This window comes from Lithobates pipiens, unplaced genomic scaffold, assembly GCF_037356315.1.
Source record: "Lithobates pipiens isolate NorthernLeopardFrog02 unplaced genomic scaffold, aLitPip1_a1.2 Scaffold_70, whole genome shotgun sequence".
NCBI classification, from domain to species: Eukaryota; Metazoa; Chordata; class Amphibia; order Anura; family Ranidae; genus Lithobates; species Lithobates pipiens.
The window spans coordinates 1,026,759-1,049,931 of NW_027507893.1; the positions used below are offsets into that span (position 1 = coordinate 1,026,759).

The 23,173-nt window shown below is 44.8% G+C and overlaps 1 protein-coding gene across 1 annotated transcript in view; it reads left to right on the top strand.

The window, feature by feature from the left end:
* The window catches only part of LOC143959324 (voltage-dependent T-type calcium channel subunit alpha-1I-like), a gene marked incomplete at its 5' end in the record, with an annotated part of 1,279,315 nt that overhangs the window by 939,971 nt on the left and 316,171 nt on the right, over positions 1 to 23,173 (top strand). The window contains one exon of the mRNA XM_077468009.1: positions 9,234 to 9,350. Within this exon, the coding sequence (XP_077324135.1) occupies positions 9,234 to 9,350 (117 nt within the window). The remainder of the gene's footprint in view (positions 1 to 9,233; positions 9,351 to 23,173) is intronic.

Consider the following 23,173-nt stretch of genomic DNA (forward strand, 5'->3'; position numbering starts at 1 on the left):
ACCGCAGAGCTCCGCCTGTGCAGAGCGCTGCCTCTGCACGTTATTCTAAAAGTTCTTTGGTGTGGGCCTTTTTTGAGACAAGTACATCAGATCGCACCGCTATTTGCAACATATGTCTCAAGCGTATCTCACGTGGCCAAAACATCAGCCGCTTGGGCACCACATGCTTGACCAGACATATGTTGACCTGCCATGCAGCTCGTTGGCAAGCGTACCTCAAAGACCCACACCAAAGAACAAAGCGGACCTCTCCTTGCTCCTCATCAGCTGGCATCTCCAACCCCACTAGACCTTCAGTCCTCTCTGAAACCTGCTCTGAGAGGAATGAAGGTGTAGAATTAGGTGTGTCACAGCCAAGTGCTTCCGGGAACTCTGCTAGCGGTACACCCACGTCCGATTATAGCAGGCAAATGTCCCTGCCCCAGCTGCTGGACCGGCGGAAGAAGTTCACTCCCAGCCATCCACATGCCCAGCGGTTGAATGCTAGCTTGGCTAAATTGCTAGCACTTCAACTGCTGCCTTTTCAGTTGGTAGACTCGGCCCCCTTCCGTGAGTTTGTACAATGTGCGGTTCCTCAGTGGCAGGTCCCCAAACGCCACTTTTTCTCACGGAAGGCGATTCCGGCTCTCTACCGGCATGTGGAAGGCAATGTCCTTGCCTCGCTGGACAGGGCGGTCAGCGGTAAGGTGCATATTACCGCTGACTCATGGTCCAGCAGGCATGGACAGGGACGTTACCTGTCTTTCACGGCCCATTGGGTCACTCTTCTGGCAGCTGGGAAGGATGCAGGACAAGGTGCAGTAGTGTTGGAGGTTGTTCCGCCACCACGCCTCCAAAATGCTACTATTGGTTGTGACACACCTATCTCCTCCACCCCCTCCTCTTCTTCTTCCTCCATGGCCTCTTTCAGTGCTCTGTCCTCAGAACCAGCGGTGCTTCGTAGGCGTTCCAGGGGCTACGCAAGTACGCAGTCAAAACGATGCCATGCCGTGCTTGCGCTGGTTTGTTTGGGGGACAGGAGCCACACTGGGGCGGATGTTTTGTCAGCTCTGCAGGGGCAGGCCGAGAGGTGGTTGACGCCACGCCAGCTTAAGCCAGGAATGGTGGTTTGTGACAATGGCTACAACCTCCTTTCCGCCCTCCGACAGGGACAACTGACCCATGTGCCCTGTGTAGCTCACGTCCTTAACCTGGTGGTGCAGCGGTTCTTGGGCAGGTACCCCGGCTTACAGCATGTCCTGAAGCAGGCCAGGAAAGTCTGTGTGCATTTCTGCCAATCATTTAATGCCTGTGCTCGGCTGGCTGAGCTCCAAAAGGAGTTGAACCTGCCCAAGAACCGCCTTATATGTGACATGCCCACCAGATGGAACTCAACATTGGCCATGCTGCAGCGGCTGCACACACAGCAGAGGGCCATCAATGAGTACCTGTGGGACTACGGCACCAGGACAGGGTCAGGGGAGCTCGGTTTTTTCTCACCATGCCAGTGGGGCATGATCAGGGATGCATGCACTGTCCTGTCACCGTTTGAGGAGGCCACAAGGATGGTGAGCAGTGACAGTGCATGCATCAGTGACACTGTACCTCTTGTCCACCTCTTGGAGCATACGCTGCGTGGAATAATGGACAGGGCACTTGAGGCAGAACAGAGGCAGGAAGAGGAGGACTTCCTTGCCTCTCAAGGCCCCCTTTATCCAGACAGTGTTCCTGCTGTGCCACCCATCACACAGGAAGAGGATGAGGAGGAGGAAGAGGAGGATGAGGATGATTGTGTCAGCATGGAGGTGGAGGCTGGCACTCAGCATCAGCAGCAGCAGCAGCAGTCTTGTAGGGATGATTTACAGTCCCAAGAAACACGTGGACTTGTACGTGGCTGGGAGGAGGTAGCTGCGGATCATGTTGTCCTTAGTGACCCAGAGGACTCCGGACCGAATGCCTCAGCTAACCTATGCTGCATGGCCTCCCTGATCCTGCAAAGCCTGCGAAAGGATCCTCCTATTCTTCGGATCAAGGAGAGGGACCATTACTGGCTGGCCACTCTCCTTGATCCACGGTACAAGGGTAAGGTTGCCGACCTTATCTTGCCATCGCAGAGGGAGCAGAGGATGAGACATCTCCGGGAGGCCTTGCAGAAAGGTCTGTGCAACGCGTTCCCAGAGACTGGGAGGTTACAAACTCCTGGTCCTGGACAACGTGTTGCTGAGGCATCGGTCAGAAGGAGCGGTGGAGAAGGTGGCCGTCTGACTGATGCTTTCAGACAATTTTTTAGTCCGCAGCCCCAAGGTATGATCGGTTCCAGCACCCATCGCCAGCGTCTGATTTACATGGTGCAGGAATACCTAGGGGCAAGGTCAGACTTTGACACCTTTCCCACCGAAAATCCTCTGGCTTACTGGGTCTTGAGGATGGATCACTGGCCAGAGCTTGCACAGTATGCAATTGAGCTACTGGCCTGTCCTGCATCCAGCGTTCTTTCGGAACGCACCTTCAGTGCTGCTGGTGGCTTTGTTACCGATCACAGGGTGCGCCTGTCCACCGAATCAGTTGATCGACTGACCTTCATCAAGATGAATCAGTCTTGGATCACCCACAGCTACCAAGCACCTGAAGCTGATGTAACAGAATAATTTTTTTTGAAATATCACATCCCTTCAAGACTGCCTATGCTGATGCTGAGTGACTGTCCTGTTATGTTGATTGTCTATCCTCTTCCTCCTCCGCTGATATGTTGGAAGAACATTTCTGGTTCTGGTTGATGCCATCAGCCCAATTTTTCTGCCCCTGTTTAACAGGGGCGTTTAAGTACAATTTTTGATGCAATGCTTTGCAGCAGGGCTAATTCCTGCAATCAAACAAGAGTATATGGGAGAGGTTGCAGTGTGGTGGCACCAGCAGCAGTGCCTAAGGCCAAATTTTTCTGCCCCTGTTTAACAGGGGCGTTTAATTACAATTTTTGATGCAATGCTTTGCAGCAGGGCTAATTCCTGCATTAAAACTAGAGTATATGGCAGAGGTTGCAGTGTGGTGGCACCAGCACCAGTGCCTAAGGCCCAATTTTTCTGCCCCTGTTTAACAGGGGCGTTTAAGTACAATTTTTGATGCAATGCTTTGCAGCAGGGCTAACTCCTGCAATAAAACTAGAGTATATGGAAGAGGTTGCAGTGTGGTGGCACCAGCAGCAGTGCCTAAGGCCAAATTTTTCTGCCCCTGTTTAACAGGGGCGTTTAAGTACAATTTTTGATGCAATGCTTTGCAGCAGGGCTAATTCCTGCAATAAAACTAGAGTATATGGCAGAGGTTGCAGTGTGGTGGCACCAGCACCAGTGCCTAAGGCCAAATTTTTCTGCCCCTGTTTAACAGGGGCGTTTAATTACAATTTTTGATGCAATGCTTTGCAGCAGGGCTAATTCCTGCAATAAAACTAGAGTATATGGCAGAGGTTGCAGTGTGGTGGCACCAGCACCAGTGCCTAAGGCCCAATTTTTCTGCCCCTGTTTAACCACTTGTGATCCGCGCTATTGCCAAATGACGGCATTAGCGCGGACCTACATTTCCGGGACTACGTCTATTGACGTCGTCCCGTGTACGAGCGGCCTGCGCGCCCCCTGAGGGGCGCGCGCGGCACGCTCTGTGATCGGCGAGTCCATGAGACTCGCCTGATCACCGATCCGTGCAAGGGGTCGATCTCGACCCCTTATCACGTGATCAGCTGTCAGCCAATGACAGCTGATCATGTGATAGAACGGAGCCGGTAATCGGCTATTATTCCTCCTCGCGCTGACAGCGCGAGGAGAAAAAAAAAAAGCCGATCACCGGCGGCCGTGTTCGGGACATCAGTCCCGATCACGGCCATCAATACAAGGGACCACCTGCCACCTGCCAGTGCCCACCTGCCTCCCGCAGTGCCATCCTCAAGTAAAATAAAAAGCAAAAGTAAGTGCCCCCCCTCAGTGCCCCCCGTCAGTGCCCATAGTGCCCACAGTGCCACCCACAGTGCCACCCACAGTGCCACCCCACAGTGCCACCCACAGTGCCACCCACAGTGCCACCCAATCTGCCTCAAAGGTGCTGCACCCCAGTGCCGCCCATCAGTGCCCAGCAGTGCCGCCCATCAGTGCCCAGCAGTGCCGCCCATCAGTGCCCAGCAGTGCCACCTATCAGAGCCACCTATCAGTGCCACCTATCAGTGCCCATCAGTCCCATCTATCTGTGGTACCTATCAGTGCCCATCCGTGCCACCCATCCGTGCCACTTATCCATGCCACCCATCCGTGCCATCTTATCTGTGCCCATCTTTGCCCATCAGTGCCGCCTTATCTGTCCTCATCAGTGCCGCCTTATCTGTGCCTATTAGTGCCGCCTTAACTATGCCTATCAGTGCCCACCAGTGCAGCCTATCAGTGCCCACCAATGCAGCCTATCAGTGCCCACCAATGCAGCCCATCAGTGCCCACCAATGCAGCCTATCAGTGCCGCCTAATCAGCGCACTTCAATGAAGGAGAAAAATGACCCGTTTGCAAAATTTTATAACAAACTATTAAAACATGATTTTTTTTTTTTTTTTTGCATCTTTTTTTGTTTGTTTAGCAAAAAATAAAACTCCGAGCTGTAACTAAATACCACCAAAAGAAAGCTCTATTTGTGGGAAAAAAATGATAAAAATTTCATTTGGGTACAGTGTTGTATGCCCGCGCAATTGTCATTCAAAGTGCATCAGCGCTGAAAGCTGAAAATTGGTCTGGGACTGAGGGGGGTTTAAGTGCCCAGTAAGCAAGTGGTTAACAGGGGCGTTTAAGTACAATTTTTGATGCAATGCTTTGCAGCAGGGCTAATTCCTGCAATAAAACTAGAGTATATGGAAGAGGTTGCAGTGTGGTGGCACCAGCAGCAGTGCCTAAGGCCAAATTTTTCTGCCCCTGTTTAACAGGGACATGTAATTACAATTCTTGATATAATATTTCACAGGAGAGCCCCTTCCTGTGCCCACGCAGAGTAACGGTGAGGACTTATAGTGTTGTGGCACCAGCACCACAACCACCAAAGGTCAATTTTTCTACCACTGTTCAACAATGGCATGTAATTACAATTCTTGATATAATCGTTCACAGCAGGGCGCTCCAGCGCCCACCAAGAGTCACTTTGAGGGCTTACAATGTTGTGGCAAAACCAACACCTTGTTCCGCCATTTCTGCAGAGCATATAGGGCAGGCCCCTACTTTCAAACATCCAATTTACAAACATCTCCTACTTGCAAACGGAAGGAGACAACAGCAAGTGAGATGAAAAAAGATGGACGACAAAACAAATTATACAGGGGTGATAACCCTTCCCTATGTTTTCCAAAAAGCTTAAAAATAGTTTTTTTGACTGGAGCTACACTTTAAAAATGTACCAGTTGAAAATTACAAACAGATTCAACTTAACACAACAAACCTACACAGTCCCTGTCTTGTTTGCACCGCCTGTATACTGCTGTTCTGAGTATATAGGGCCACACGTATTTCCTTTTTTTAATATGGGTACAGAGTTCCCCTTAATATGCGTACAAGACCCAAAGGGGCTGGTAATTGGCAGGGAGGGCTACCCATGCCATTTTTTCTTAATGATTTTCAACCATATTGCAGGAACCAGATATAACATTAAAACCGCAAGCAGCTTTAAATGACGTTATTTCCGTTAAATGTCATTTTGTGCAGGGACTGTTCTAAACACGGGAAACATGTGGCACTTCACAAGTATACTACAGACACCCCCCAGGCACCATATTTAAAGGAATATTTCACTTATTTTTCACTTTAATCGTCATTAAAATCAGTGCTCCCGCCAAAACGGCCATTTTTAAAAACATTTTAGGCATTGACCCATGTCCCCTGGGGCAGGAGCCAGGTCCCCAAACCCTTTTTAGGACAGTATCTTGCATATTAGCCGTTAAAAATAGCACTTTTCATTTCGAACGTTCGAGTCCCATAGACTTCAATGGGGTTCTAACGTTCGTACGAATTTGGGGTCCGTTCGAAAGTTCTGGTGCGAACCGAACCGGGGGGTGTTCGGCTCATCCCTACTCCTTACCGTTGTGCACATCTGATCTGCAACTACAGGAAATGTTTGGTTGAAGTTATTGCTTTCAAAGAAGGTTCAACCAGTTATTAAATCCAAGGGTTCACATACATTTTCCACCTGCGCTGTGAATGTTTACATGGTGTGTTCAATAAAAACATGGTAACATTTAATTCTTTGTGTGTTATTAGTTTGTGATTGTCTATTGTTGTGGCTTAGATCAGATCACATTTTATGACCAATTTGTGCAGAAATCCATGTCATTCCAAAAGGGTTCACATACTTTTTTTTTGCAACTGTATATGTCTCTGTCTAATGGTACATTATATACAAATGATATGAATAGGGAATGGAAATACTCTGGACAGCCGCACTCCGGATTGAATAAAAAGTAAATCGTTCCTTTATTTTCTCAAATGAAAACTTCACATCACACAAGTCACAGCAGCAAAGGAGAAAAATAGAACAAAATAGCTGATGCGTTTCACGCTAAAACTAGCTCTTACTCATAGCTAGTTATTGTTTTAAGTGAAAAACAAATATATACTATATAGGTGTTATCATGTGATGGTGTAATCAAGAGTGAAAAACCGTGACGGCTGGTAGCCCATCATCATAGAATCTCCACACATGTAACTCCTACACTCAATCACTAAATAATTGAAAATAAACAAGAGTGAAATTGAAAAAAAAACAAAATCAGAACAAATTATGTGAATATATATGTGAAAGATAAACAATGTGTGTGGGAAAAATCATACTTAAATGTAAATGGTCTTAATCGGTGAAGATGGTGAATAGTTGTTAAATATCAAAAATATATATAGAAAATGTAAAGCTTTCGTATTAAAGAATAATTCATGATAATTAAATATGTGTATCTAAAACCAAAAGTGGAGAGTACATGTGAATTATGGAGACTCATATATAAAGAGTGTACAGATGATAAAATCCTGAAAAAAAACATATTACATTAGACAGAAATAACATTTCCATATCTAACCAATAGTATAAATTGTTGTTTTTAACAAGAAGTAAAGCCAAGCATTTTTAATAATTGTCAGCTTTGCCTAATACTCAAACTGTCCCAAGGTGATGTTAAAACTGTAAGTATCCATATTTAGCTTTGTCACCTTGAGGTACATTACCACTGTTTGGTAAATGATGTCCATTAAAAAAAAAAAAAAACACAACAGCAGTGTGTACAGTTTTGGTGTAATTGCCAATTAACATAACTGCAATGTGTATTAATTGATTCTGCTCTTAGTTACTAGCAGTGCTAAGCCACTGTTTTCTTCTGGAGATGAATCATCCTGTGGGTATCACAGTGATTTTATCTACAAACAACACCGTTGGCTTTCATGTATTGCTTAATGCTTATGAATTGTATTGACTTTGTGCACTGCATGATTAGCATATTGGATTAGAACAAAATACAGTATCTCACAAAAGTGAGTACACCCCTCACATTTTTGTAAATATTTTGTTCTATCTTTTCTTTTGGCAACACTGAAGAAATGCCACTTTGCTACAATGTAAAGTAGTGAGTGTACAGCTTGTATAACAGTGTAAATTTGCTGTCCCCTCAAAATAACTCAACACACAGCCATTAATGTCTAAACCGCTGCCAACAAAAGTGAGTACACCCCAAAGTGAATTAGCCATTTTCCCTCCCTGGTGTCATGTGACTTGTTAGTGTTACAAGATCGCAGGTGTAAATGGGGAGCAGGTGTGTTAAATTTGGTGTTATCGCTCTCACTCTTTCATACTGGTCACTGGAAGGGGAACATGACACCTCATGGCATAGAACTCTCAGAAGATCTGAAAAATAATTGTTGCTCTACATGAAGATGGCCTAGGCTATAAGAATGCCAAGACCCTGAAACTGAGCTGCAGCACGGTGGCCAAGACCATACAGCGGTTTAACAGGACAGGTTCCACTCAGAACAGGCCATGCCATGGTCAACCAAAGAAGTTGAGTGCAAGTGCTCAGTATCATATCCAGAAGTTGTCTTTGGGAAATAGACGTATTTGTGCTGCCAGCATTGCTGCAGAGGTTGAGGGGGGGGGGGGTCAGCCTGTCAGTGCTCAGACCATATGCCACACACTGCATGAAATTGGTCTCCATGGCTGTCACCCCAGAAGGAAGTCTTCTAAAGATGATGCACAAGAAAGCTTGCTAAAGACAAGCAGACTAAGGAAATGGATTACTGTAAACATATCCTGTGGTCTGATGAGACAAAAATAAACGTATTTGGTTCAGATGGTGTCAAGAGTGTGTGGCGGCAACCAGGTGAGGAGTACAAAGACAGGTGTGTCTTGCCTACAGTCAAGCATGGTTGTGGGAGTGTCTGAGGCTGCATGAGTGCTGCCAGCACTGGGGAGCTACAGTTAATTGAGAGAACCATGAATGTCAACATGTACTGTGACATAATCAAGCAGAGCACGAACCCCTCCCTTCGGAGACTGGGCCACAGGGCAGTATTCCAACATGATAACAACCCCAAACACACCTCTAAGCCGACCGTTGCCTTGCTAAAGAAGCTAAGGATAAAAGTGATGGACTAGTCAAGCATGTCTCCAGACCTAAACCCTATTGAACATCTGTGGGGCATCCTCAAATGGAAGGTGGAGGAGGACAAAGTCTCTAATACCCACCAGCTCTGCGATGTTGTCATGGAGGAGTGAAAGAGGACTCTAGTGGCAACCTGTGAAGCTCTGGTGAATTCCATGTCCAAAAGGGTTAAAGCAGTGCTGGAAAATAATGGTGGCCACACAAAATATTGACACTTCTGACTCAATTTGGACATTTTCACTTAGGGGTGTATTCACTTTTGTTGCCAGCAGTTTAGACAATAATGGCTGTGTGCTGAGTTATTTTGAGGGGACAGTAAATTTACACTGTTATATAAGCTGTACACTCACTACTTTACATTGTAGCAAAGTGCCATTTCTTCAGTGTTGTCACATGAAAAGATATTTTTTTTTTTACAAAAATGTGAGGAGTGTACTCACTTTTGTGAGATACTGTACCTGCTTTTCCATAGACATAATAGTCAGAAGTGATTTTAACTAAGCTCTCAGAAGCTTAATCAGAGATTTTATGCTAAGCAGAACACAAGTGTTTAAATGGGTTAACTCACAAATCTGTATCACTAATAATGATTTTGCTTAGGTCCAGCTGGCAGAAATGGAGGCCTTTTCTTTAACCTCTGAGAAGTCTTCTTCAGTATTGACTGATGACCTCAGTTCAGAAGATCAAGGTGTCACAAGTCAGTTAAAGGAGATGAAGGTAAAATAAGCATATTTTGTATGTAAATTGTATTGCACTCAGAGGAGATTTTAATTATTGCCCCGATCCCCTATAAATTACCCTGGAGGGTTTTCAGGATATGCTTTCAGAAACAATTTGGATAAAATTAGTCCTCTTTGTTAATTGCATGGTTTTATGAAATTTTCAGAGTGCATGCTCTTAGAAATGTGCTTTTAATGTATACTAGTAATATCAAACTGCACTGTATTCCATATTTAACAAATTGACTGCTAGAGCCATTTCTATTTTTATTTTGTGCACACGCACATTTTTACATGAAAATGCAGCTTAAAGGGTAACTCCACTTTCATGGGAAAAAATAAATAATAATATAGCACACACATAAGTGTGACTCAAGTAATATTGTAATTGAATATTATTTTAAAAAATTACCTTTCCTTTTCAATCTGCAGCGCTGTCATTTTCAGAAAAATGCAATGCAATATGGCTATCTGGAGGTATGATGTACAGAATGCCCCCTGAAAATTAAATTTCCTGCTTGAGTGATTGGCTTACTGATTTTCCCAAAAGCCTGCACTAAGATACAAATCATATTTTGAAATATCTTGCAAAAAATGTCATTTTTTGTGAGATACTCCCAAGGATAAAACACGTCTGAAGGGGACGCTCACCGAGGACACAACATTACCCCGAATCTTAGTAATAAGCTGATGACACAGCCCTTTACACATATGATCAGCTGTGTCCAATCACAACAGATCACATGTAAACACAGAAGTGCCTTTTATTGGCTCTCCTCGCCTCACACTGACAGAGTGTCGATCAGCGGCATCTCCTCACAGGGGAGTGGAGAAAGAAAGTGCCAAGAAGGCACAATTTATTATGAGATAACAAATTAATATGAATAATAAGAGCACTCATAAGTGGGTGGGGAGGAGGATGACAGATCGCAAAGAAAGGGAGATCCAAATGTAAACCAGGAGCTGAAGTCTCTTTCCGGGGTAGAATGAGACAGAGAGCCGTATGGAGGGAGTGAGGTGAGCCAGAGAATCATCACAGGGGAGCCAGCGTTAAGCGTGAGTTGTAAACCCAGGAGTATCTTTTGTGGCGCATGTCCCAAATGTCAATGGTAAAGGTGGGTAAAGGTGAAGTAAAGGGGGATAAAGCTCTTGAGGAGCGAGGTATCCATGGGGCAATGGACAAGTCCGTGCCACTCAAGGTAGATTCCAGTTGGACCCAAATCTTGGCATTACCTGCATATTTCAAGTCTAATAGCCTAGCCAGGGCAGTAACATGATAATATGTTTTGAAGTTAGGAAGGGCATTGAGGGCGGCACAGTGGTGTAGTGGTTAGCACTCTTGCCTAGCAGTAAGAGGGGTCACTTGTTTGAATCCCAACCATGACGCTACCTGCCTGGAGTTTGCATGTTCTCCCTGTGCCTGCGTGGGTTTCCTCCGGGTACTCCGGGTTCCTTCCACACTCCAAAGACATGCAGGTAGGTTAATTGGCTTTTGTCCAAAATTGGCCCTAGTATATGAATGGGGACCTTGGATTGTGGGCTCCTTGAGGGTAGGGACTGATGTGAGTGTGCAATGTACATGGATAGGAACAATTGTAGACACTCACTCAGGTTGAACTGGATGGATTGGTGTCTTTATTCAACCTTACTGACTATGAAACTATTACCCCCAGATCTTTTGCAACATTGTAAAATAGACTTAGGGGGTGCTGGGGTGCTTACCCTTCCAGATATAGTGGGAGATCAAGCTCTGGAGTATAGAAAATAATCCTACAGACACACCCAATGTTATCATTTGAAAAGTAAAGAGGATGTGTGGTAAAATGTTCATTGTTATAATATTTATCTTTCCCAACCAAGAGTGGGTGAGCAAGGGCCATTGACAGAGATCAGATTTCATGCCATTAGTTAAAGGGATGTAGTTATGCCTAAATAAAGTATGGAGATGTGGGGTTGGGAAATATACATAAGTATCTTAAGTTCTCGTGCTTTCATTGGAAAGGGAAGAGGTATTTTAAATGATCAGCTTCTGCACGTGGGACATTAATGTATAAAATGTCTGACTTAACTCAGTAAGGTTAATTTTAAAGTTTGATAGCAATTGGTATGTGTGGAAGGCCACCATTAAGTTGGGTAAGGAAATGCTGGGTTGCTGGATAAAAAATAAGATGTTGTCTGCATATGCGGCATATTTGTGCGTTCTACAACCTACCATCACTCCATGAATGTTATCATTGTTTCTGACTCTGGCTAAGAAGGGGTCCAGTGAGATGGCAAATAATAGGGGTGATAGGGGGCAGCCCTGTTTAGTGCCATTGTGTAATGAAAAAGGGTCACTTAGAAGGCCATTAATCCGGATCTGCGCTGTGGGGCAGGAAATATGGTGAAACATTTTAGGGCCCAAATCAAAAAAAATGTAAGGTCCTCAAAAGGTAGTCCCAAGTATCAAAGGCTTTTTCAGCATCTGTGTATAGAAGGGTGGGCTGGTAGTACCTAGACATGTGCACTGCCCAAAAAATTGTTTGTTTTTGTTTCATTCGTTTTTTGTTTTTTTTCAGAAATTTAAAAATGTAAAAAAGTGGAAATTCGTAAATTTGAAAATTCAGAATTCAGAAATTCAGAAATTCGCAAATCTGAAAATAAGAAAGGAAAATCCGAAAATTAGAAAGAACGAAAATCCAAAAATCCAAAAATCCAAAATAACTATTACTACTTGGGTAGTACAGTGGTGTAGTGGGTAGCACTCTCACCTAGCAGTAAGAAGGGTCGCTGGTTCGCAATCCCAACCATGATGCTACCTGCCTGGAGTTTGCATGTTCTCCCTGTGCCTGCATGGGCTTCCTCCAGGTACTCCGGTTTCCTCCCACAATCCAAAGACATGCAGGTAGGTTAATTGGCTTCTGCCCAAAATTGGCCCTAGTATATGAATGGGGACCTTGGATTTTGGGCTCCTTGAGGGTAGGGACCGATGTGAGTGTGCAACGTACAGGGATAGGGACAATTGTAGACACTCACTCAGGTTGAACTGGATGGACTGGTGTCTTTATTCAACCTTAGCAACTATGAAACTATAACTAACTATTAAATTATAGGTATTGGAATTTCCTTTCAAATTTGGCTGTTAGTGAATGTAACAAATATAAATTTACAAATTATCCGAAATAAAGAATGCCACATCTAAACAAATCAAACAAAACATAATAATGATAATATGTTTTTATTATTATTATTTATTATTATTAATTTGTTACATTCCATTCGTTTAGATATGGCATTTGTTATTACAGATAATTCATAACTTTGTATAAATTCAAATTTTTTATGTTCACTAACAGCCAAATTTGAAAGGAAATTCCAGTATGTATAATTTAATAGTTAGTAATAGTTAAGTTATCGAGTTTTTGAAATTTCAGATTTTTGTTCTTATTTTCCGATTTTCGTTCTTTTGAATTTTCATAATTATTTTTGGATTTTTGAATTTCTTCATCTCCGAAGTTCCAAATTTCCAGTTTCCGAATTTCCGAGTTTTCGAATTTTTGGATTTTCGCATTTCGAATGTCGGAATTTTTGAATTTGACATTTTCGAAATTAAAATTTTTTGAAAAAATTTGGAAATTCAGAAATTCAGATATTTGGAAAAATTAGAAAATTCAGGAAATTCGTATACTTCCGAATGAACCAATTTGGAACGAAACTAATTGCACATGTCTAGTAGTACCTACGAACAAAATGGATTAGCAACATGGAACATAAGGAGTTGTCACTAGCTTCTTTGTTGAGGGATAAATCCTGTTTGATATGCAGTAATCCATTTAGGAGGGAGGGGCAGAAGTCTGGTGGCCATTGCTTTTGTGAACAATTCACTAACCAATTCACTAACAGCCAAATTTGAAAGGAAATTCCAATACCTATAATTAAATAGTTAATAATAGTTACGTTATCGAGTTTTGGGGTTTTTGAAATTTCAGATTTTTGTTCTTATTTTCTAATTTTCGTTCTTTTGAATTTTCATACTTATTTTTGGATTTTCGAATTTCTGAATCTCCGAAGTTCCAAATTTCCAGTTTTTGAATTTCCGAGTTTTCGAATTTCCGAGTTTTCGACATTTTGGATTTTCACATTTCGAATGTCCGAATTTTTGAATTTCACATTTTTGAAATTTAAAGTTTTCAAAAAAATTTGTAAACTCAAAAATTCAGAAATTCAGATACTTAGAAAAATTTGTAAATTTGAAAATTCTGGAAATTCAGATACTTCCGAATTAACAAATTTGGAACTACAAACAAAATGGATTAGCAACATGGAACATAAGGAGTTGTCGCAGATTCTCTGTCGAGGGATAAATCCTGTTTGATATGCAGTAATCCATTTAGGAAAGAGGGGCAGAAGTCTGGTGGCCATTACTTTTGCAAACAATTTGACATCTGCATTGAGTAGAGATATGGGACGGTAACTGCCACAACAGGTGGGGTCCTTGTCGAGTTTGGGGATTACCGTTATATGGGAGATGAGGGATTCTGTATGTAAACCTGCGTTATTAGAAGTAGAGTTGGCATAAGCAGTTGAACAGGGGCAGGAGCAGTACATCACTAAACGTTTTATAGTAAAGGACCGTGTAGCCATCAGGGCCTTGGGCTTTCCCAAAAGGCATAGATTTTAAAGCGGTCTAAAACTTCACAGAGTGGTAAGCTTCCATCTGTTTGAGAGTTTTACGTAGGAGCCTGGTTTAACTTGCTTAATATAGTGTACAATATGTTTACGTTTTTCAAAAGGGAAGAGAGAAGCTAAGTCTCCCTTATAGATTTGCAAAAAATTCCCTGAAGGCTGTGGCAATTTGTGGGGAAGCATGATCCAGGTCGCCTGAGGGGGTTTTAATTTTGGATATGAAAAAAGCAGATTTCTTTGCACTTTAGGAGCAAGCTAATTGCCTACCAGGTTTATCGCCCCATTGATAGATTGTGAGACTAAATTCTATTTATTTTTTGTATCTAAATGGAGCAAAGCTTTGGGTTCTTCTCTCTTTAGTGCAAGAGCCTCTAAATGAGATTTGTGCAGAGAAATTTTCAGAGTTTCTTTAAGTAGGTGACCATGTTCTCTTTTTTTCCCCAAGTTCCATCAACATATCCCTCACTGTAGCCTTGTAAGCCTCCCACAGTAGGAATGGAGCTGTTTATTAGTGACTCTGTCTGCCTGGGCTTGAACCTGGGACCTCTGATGTGTCTGGCAGTGACTCTGCTTGCTGAGCCACCTGGAATGCTGGACAGCTCCTTGGACAATTCCTTGAATGATCTTGTCTTGAATCGTATTTGCCTTGAACCTTGAACCCTTTGCTCCTCCCATGAACATCCTGATTTAAGCCATGCCTCTGCACTTCCTGGTTGACAGAATATTGTGCCTTCACCAGCCAATATCTTGCTCCTGTCTCTTTTGCTGCCGACCGTATCCTCGCTACCATTCGTTACCGACATTTGGCTTGTTCCTGGACTACGCTTCTGCTGAATCCCAACCTGCAACTATTTGTTAACGACTTTTGGCTTGTTTCTCAACTACGCTTCTGCTTGATTCCTGCCTGCTATATCTGCTACCAGACCCCAGCTTGCTCACCTCCTGGTGGGGCTATCCTGAGGACCGCGACCTGGCACTAACATGCAGCAAAGCCCATCTCCACCTTCAGGAGCTCTGGTGAATACCGGTTAGTGCTTAGACCCCACACCTCAGGTGAACCCGTGTCATCAGCCAGGTGTGAATACCTGCTCTGCTGCTATAGCTACTGGCCTCTGAGCCTGACTCCAGATCGTGATAGACTCATTCTCTGTAAAATACTGCATCAGGGAGGTAGATAATATAGAGGTATCCATAGGATTCAAGAGAAGGGAGTCATTGTATTTACAATTATTGGTGCAAGGGGATAGAGTGGTCATGGTCAAACAGATAGAAACAGGAGGAGTATGATCAGAAATGGAGGCATTACCTACATATGGAGGCTGAATGCAAAAGAGGGAGGTAAAAGTGATCAATACATATGTTATCAATTCTTGAATAGAATCATGCATTTTAGAATAGTAAGCATAATCTTTGACTTTGGGATGAAGTGATCGCCAGACATCAATTAATTGCAAATCATGGAGTCTTTTATAATGAAAAAAAGGTATTTAAATGGAATGACAGAGTGGCCCTGCAAAGTGTCTAGAATAGGAGCTAAAGACATATTAATGACCCCTAATAGGATAATAACCACTTTGGCTAAATCTGTTAGTTTTGTCAGTATTTGAGACATAAAGTGGGTTGATTGTGATTTGGATAATAGATATTAGCTAGAGTATATTGGGTGTTGCCTATAGAGCCTCTAATAAAAAGAAAATGACCATGATCATCCGCTATAATTTCATCAAGCTGAAAAGATATGATCCTACTGAACCCACTGGCCACTCCTTTAGCTTTATTGGTGTGAGATAAACTGTAATACCATACCAGGAAGCGAGGAGAAGAAATTCTAACAGGAGTGATGTGTGTTAGGTGGGTCTCTTGTAAAAAAGCAATGGAACAGGAAGCTTGTTTTAATCCTCTCAGGACCTGGTGACATTTCGTGGCAAAGTTCAAGTCCCCGACATTGTACAAAAGGATGTTCAGAGTAGCCATCGTGACAGTAGAGCATGATCTCTTTGCTTGTGGGACCACCTATGTCTGCCGAAATTATAAGGAAAGGAAAAGAGGAGGGGGAAGAAGAAGGGGAAAAAAAACATACATGAAAAACCAATAAAAACAGGTATGACTTGTGTGGGAAGCAAAGGGAGTTCACAAATTAAAATTATGTGGTCCCTGTGGGGACAGAGAAAACGAGAAGCTCACCGACCCCAAGAGGAGAGGAGCGTGTAACAGTGGTGCAAGACACATAATACACTAGTGACAAAAAAATACTAAAGCGCAAAAATGGATATAGAAAACTCCAACAGCTGCGAAAATACTAAATAATTAAGCTGCAATCATATTAAAGTGATCCGACACTCTGAATAATAATTGAAACATACAAATGATGCGCTCTAATTAACTTCCCACCTAGTGCATCAGTAGTTTTATATAACGACATAGCAATAATTAAAACAATGTGCCCAAATAGCTAACATAATGTGCTATGTGCTTGAAAACTGCCAAGAGTACACACTGTGCCCAATTACCAAGTGCTATGTGCTTACTATAAGTACTACAAATAACATACTAATATGAAAATAAAATTGATATCAAAGTGCTAACTGCTTGATGATTAATCAAGTATATACTTAATCATAGAGTGCTGATGTGCTATTTATACCCCAATCAGCATGTTCCAAAAAGGCAAAAATTGATATGTCAAAAATTAATCAAATAAATAAAATTAAGTTAATCACCACTATGTTAAGTTAATAACGTGATGAGCAGAAATTAGACAATACATAAAATCATACATATATTACTCCAAAAATCTCCAATATCACAGATACATCTAGATCACAGATTATGGTTACAGATAATATAAAATGTCCAATCACATGGTGTAGCTTCCAATTTAAACTTTTTCAGCTCATTCCATCATACAAAATTTCCAATCTCTCAAAGACACTATTGTTTATGACCAATCTTTGTGATATGCTGGAATCCCAAATTAACACTGGCTGCCGTCCCTGTACTCATGCAATAAAACAAAGACACATATCATTGAGCAATGTATATAAAATGCAACAATGAATGTATAAAGGCAAAGGTTCCACTCACAAAACCTCATGGTAATCTGCACGTCCAGGTAAAAATAATCAGCCGGCTCGAGCGTGTTACAAACACACACCGCTCATCTGATGCTGACACCAGCCTCACTGATCCTCATCACTGGCTCCTCCTATGGCGTGAATGTAAAGATGAATGAATGTAAAGATTAAGAATTCTGGCAATTGCCTGGAAATAGAAAAATGTTTAAAAAAATGGGGTCCCCTCAAAATCCATACTACATCATTATCCGAGCATGCAGGCTGGTAGGTCAGTCCCCCCTCCTGAACCATACCAGGCCACATACCCTCAACATTGTGCCCCCCACCCCAAAGCACCTTGTCCTCACTGAAAGGAATTATACACCTGGATAACCACTCTTGTTTATGCAGGCAGACCAACGGGACCCTCAGATCCGTGAGAGACCAAATGAGACACAGGAAACAGGTTTTGAGGGTGTTCATAAGACCTCTGTCTTTATTGAATACAACAGTAGTTTATATACCAGTAAAAATACATGTCTAAGGGTTTTACAAATGTACACTCAGTACTTTCTTATCAAGAGTTAGCCCTTGTACACACGGTCGGAGAATCCGTCGGAATGTGTCCTATCGGACCGCGTTGTCGGATAATCCGACTGTGTGTGGTATGCATCGGACTGATTCCGTCGGAATATCCGTCGGACCCAATTTTCCAACCAACTGGTTCGATCGGACATACTCCGATCATGTGTAGAGAATTTTGATCGGACCAAGTGCCGCGCACTCAGATCAAATTCCTACATCAGAGCTATTGGCTACTAGCCTGAACGTAATCCCATCGTAACGAAATTACGTCATCACTAGGGATGAGCTTCGTGTTCGAGTCGAACATACGTTCGACTTGAACATCAGCTGTTCGCCCGTTCGCCGAATTCCGAACGTTATGGGCCGTTTGTGCCAAATTCGTATGGCACTCACGGCCCACAATGCACTGCGTCATCGCAGTGCATTGCTGGCTCATGACTGGCCAAGCATGCACTGTGACCCCCGCATGCTTGGCCAATCACAGCGCCAGCAGCGAGGAGAGCCATGATTGGCCACAGGCAGGATGCCTGTGGCCAATCATAGCTCAGGCTGTGTAGGACACGCCCCACACTATATAAGGCCGCCAGCGCGGCAGCCTTGTGTAGTGTGTTGGCGTCTGAAGCAGTTAGTGGGTGTTCTGTGTACATTCAACACAGTACACACCGATCGTTATCGGCCGATTTTCGATCTTGCTCTTCTGTAGTGGTTGTTGTCTGCTTGCCCTGACCGCAGTATACACCGCTATATTCACCTCACCTATATAGCTAGTGATCTATCTTTTATAAAAGAGCTTGCAGTCAGTATTGTTAGTAACTTGTGCGTGCTGTCTGCATGCTCTGTACCCAGTACACACCACTATATCCACCTACATAGCTCTTCTCTATTTGAGCCCACTTGCCATCTGCAGGAGTTATTGGAAGTTGTGTGTGCCTCCAGCACAGCACAGTATACATCTGTATATACCCCTTTATCTCTGGTGTTCTATAATAAAGGCATCTGCAGGAGTTAGTGGGTTTTTTGTGCCTCCAGCACAATATACACCTGTATCTACCCTTTATTGCTGTTCTCTAATAGAGCCATCTGCAGGGCTTAGTAGGTGTTGTGTGACTCAATTACAGTATACCCCTTTATCTCTGGTGTTCTATAATAAAGGCATCTGCAGGAGTTAGTGGGTGTTGTGTGACTCCAGCACAATATACACCTGTATCTACCGTTTATTGCTGTTCTCTAATAGAGCCATCTGCAGGGCTTAGTGGGTGTTGTGTGACTCCATTACAGTATACCCCTTTATCTCTGGTGTTCTATAATAAAGGCATCTGCAGGAGTTAGTGGGTGTTGTGTGCCTCCAGCACAATATACACTACCCAACTGCTGTTTTACCCAACTCCCTTCAGGCCATTACCATGTCTGGAAGGCCAGCAAGGAGAGGCAGACAGGCGCGAGCCGATAAAAGAGGGCAAGCAGGCTCTGTGTCTAGAGACAACAGTGCTGGTCGTGGACGCGGTGCATTGTCATCAGCACGTGGCCATGGGACACACTTGTCCTTCTTTTCGGCAGCTGGACATGTTGAACCACAACATGCCAACGACTTGGTAGAGTGGATGACCAAGCCCTCTTCATCCTCCTCATCCTCTCTCACCCAGTCTCAGGGTACTAGCAAAGCAGCTGCCAACGCGTTATCTTCCCTCCTCTCAATGTCATCATCAGTGACTCCTTCCCTAGACCCACCACGTCCTCCTGAGGAGTCTCATGAACTCTTTGAGCACAGTGTTGGGTACATGCTCCAGGAGGATGCCCAGTGTTTTGTAGGCTCTGATGATGACACTCAGCTAGAGGAAGGCAGAAGCGTGAGCACAGAGAGAGGGGATGCTCAAGAAGGACAGCAATCTGGCAGTCATGTTCCACAAACTGCAGCATACTGCCAGGTTTGCTACAGCGATGAAGAGGGAGGGGATGATGAGGGCACTGACTCCACATGGGTGCCTGGTAGGAGAGAGGAGGAGGAGGAGGAGGAGGCACATGTCCAACGAGGCAGGATGCCAGCTTAGGGGCAGCACACTGACTGAATCACACCGCAGAGCTCTGCCTGTGCAGGGCGCTGCCTCTGCGCGTTATTCTAAAAGTTCTTTGGTGTGGGCCTTTTTTGAGACGAGTGCATCAGATCGCACCGCTGCTATTTGCAACATATGTCTCAAGCGTATCTCGCGTGGCCAAAACATCAGCCGCTTGGGCACCACATGCTTGACCAGACATATGTTGACCTGCCATGCAGCTCGTTGGCAAGCGTACCTCAAAGACCCACACCAAAGAACAAAGCGGACCTCTCCTTGCTCCTCATCAGCTGGCATCTCCAACCCCACTAGACCTTCAGTCCTCTCTGAAACCTGCTCTGAGAGGAATAAAGGTGTAGAATTAGGTGTGTCACAGCCAAGTGCTTGCAGGCACTCTGCTAGCAGTACACCCACGTCCGATTATAGCAGGCAAATGTCCCTGCCCCAGCTGCTGGACCGACGAAAGAAGTTCACTCCCAGCCATCCACATGCCCAGCAGTTGAATGCTAGCTTGGCTAAATTGCTAGCACTTCAACAGCTGCCTTTTCAGTTGGTAGACTTGACCCCCTTCCGTGAGTTTGTACAATGTGCGGTTCCTCAGTGGCAGGTCCCCAAACGCCACTTTTTCTCACGGAAGGCGATTCCGGCTCTCTACCGGCATGTGGAAAGCAATGTCCTTGCCTCGTTGGACAGGGCGGTCAGCGGTAAGGTGCATATTACCGCTGACTCATGGTCCAGCAGGCCTGGACAGGGACGTTACCTGTCTTTCACGGCCCATTGGGTCACTCTTCTGGCAGCTGGGAAGGATGCAGGACAAGGTGCAGTAGTGTTGGAGGTTGTTCCACCACCACGCCTCCAAAATGCTACTATTGGTTGTGACACACCTCTCTCCTCCACCCCCTCCTCTTCTTCTTCCTCCATGGCCTCTTCCAGTGCTCTGTCCTCAGAACCAGCGGTGCTCCGTAGGAGTTCCAGGGGCTACGCAAGTACGCAGGCAAAACGATGCCATGCCGTGCTTTCGCTGGTTTGTTTGGGGGACAGGAGCCACACTGGGGCGGATGTTTTGTCAGCTCTGCAGGGGCAGGCCGAGAGGTGGTTGGCGCCACTCCAGCTTAAGCCAGGAATGGTGGTTTGCGACAATGGCACCAACCTCCTCTCCGCCCTCCGACAGGGACAACTGACCCATGTGCCCTGTGTAGCTCACTTCCTTAACCTGGTGGTGCAGCGGTTCTTGGGCAGGTACTCCGGCTTACAGGATGTCCTGAAGCAGGCCAGGAAAGTCTGTGTGCATTTCCGCCGATCATTTAATGCCTGTGCTCGGCTGGCTGAGCTCCAAAAGGAGTTGAACCTGCCCAAGAACCGCCTTATATGTGACATGCCCACCAGGTGGAACTCAACGTTGGCCATGCTGCAGCGGCTGCACACGCAGCAGAGGGCCATCAATGAGTACCTGTGCGACTACGGCACCAGGACAGGGTCAGGGGAGCTTGGTTTTTTCTCACCACGCCAGTGGGGCATGATCAGGGATGCATGCACTGTCCTGTCACCGTTTGAGGAGGCCACAAGGATGGTGAGCAGTGACAGTGCATGCATCAGTGACACTGTACCTCTTGTCCACCTCTTGGAGCATACGCTGTGTGGAATAATGGACAGGGCACTTGAGGCAGAACAGAGGCAGGAAGAGGAGGACTTCCTTGCCTCTCAAGGCCCCCTTTATCCAGACAGTGTTCCTGCTGTGCCACCCATCACACAGGAAGAGGATGAGGAGGAGGAAGAGGAGGAGGAGGATGATTGTGTCAGCATGGAAGTGGAGGCTGGCACTCAGCATCAGCAGCAGCAGTCTTGTAGGGATGATTTACAGTCCCAAGAAACACGTGGACTTGTACGTGGCTGGGAGGAGGTAGCTGCAGATCATGTTGCCCTTAGTGACCCAGAGGACTCCGGACCGAATGCCTCAGCTAACCTACGCTGCATGGCCTCCCTGATCCTGCAAAGCCTGCGGAAGGATCCTCCTATTCTTCGGATCAAGGAGAGGGACCATTACTGGCTGGCCACTCTCCTTGATCCACGGTACAAGGGTAAGGTTGCCGACCTTATCTTGCCATCGCAGAGGGAGCAGAGGATGAGACATCTCCGGGTGGCCTTGCAGAAAGGTCTGTGCAACGCGTTCCCAGAGACTGGGAGGTTACAAACTCCTGGTCCTGGACAACGTGTTGCTGAGGCATCGGTCAGAAGGAGCGGTGGAGAAGGTGGCCGTCTGACTGATGCTTTCAGACAATTTTTTAGTCCGCAGCCCCAAGGTATGATCAGCGCCAGCGTCTGATTTACATGGTGCAGGAATACCTAGGGGCAAGGTCAGACTTGGACGTCTTTCCCACCGAAAATCCTCTGGCTTACTGGGTCTTGAGGATGGATCACTGGCCAGAGCTCGCACAGTATGCAATTGAGCTACTGGCCTGTCCTGCATCCAGCGTTCTTTCGGAAACGCACCTCCAGTGCTGCTGGTGGCTTTGTTACCGATCACAGGGTGCGCCTGTCCACCGAATCAGTTGATCGACTGACCTTCATCAAGATGAATCAGTCTTGGATCACCCACAGCTACCAAGCACCTGAAGCTGATGTAACAGAATAATTTTTTTTGAAATATCACATCCCTTCAAGACTGCCTATGCTGATGCTGAGTGACTGTCTTGTTATGTTGATTGTCTATCCTCTTCCTCCTCCGCTGATATGTTGAAAGAACATTTCTGGTTCTGGGTGATGCCATCAGCCCAATTTTTCTGCCCCTGTTTAACAGGGGCGTTTAATTACAATTTTTGATGCAATGCTTTGCAGCAGGGCTAATTCCTGCAATAAAACTAGAGTATATGGGAGAGGTTGCAGTGTGGTGGCACCAGCACCAGTGCCTAAGGCCCAATTTTTCTGACCCTGTTTAACAGGGACATGTAATTACAATTCTTGATATAATATTTCACAGGAGGGCCCGTTCCTGTGCCCACCCAGAGTAACTGTGAGGACTTACAGTGTTGTGGCACCAGCACCACAACCACCAAAGGTCAATTTTTCTACCACTGTTCAACAATGGCATGTAATTACAATTCTTGATATAATCGTTCACAGCAGGGCGCTCCAGCGCCCACCAAGAGTCACTTTGAGGGCTTACAATGTTGTGGCAAAACCAACGCCTTGTTCCGCCATTTCTGCAGAGCATATAGGGCAGGCCCCTACTTTCAAACATCCAACTTACAAACATCTCCTACTTGCAAACGGAAGGAGACAACAGCAAGTGAGATGAAAAAAGATGGACGACAAAACAAATTATACAGGGGTGATAAGCCTTCCCTATGTTTTCCAAAAAGCTTAAAAATAGTTTTTTTGACTGGAGCTACACTTTAAAAATGTACCAGTTGAAGATTACAAACAGATTCAACTTAACACAACAAACCTACACAGTCCCTGTCTTGTTT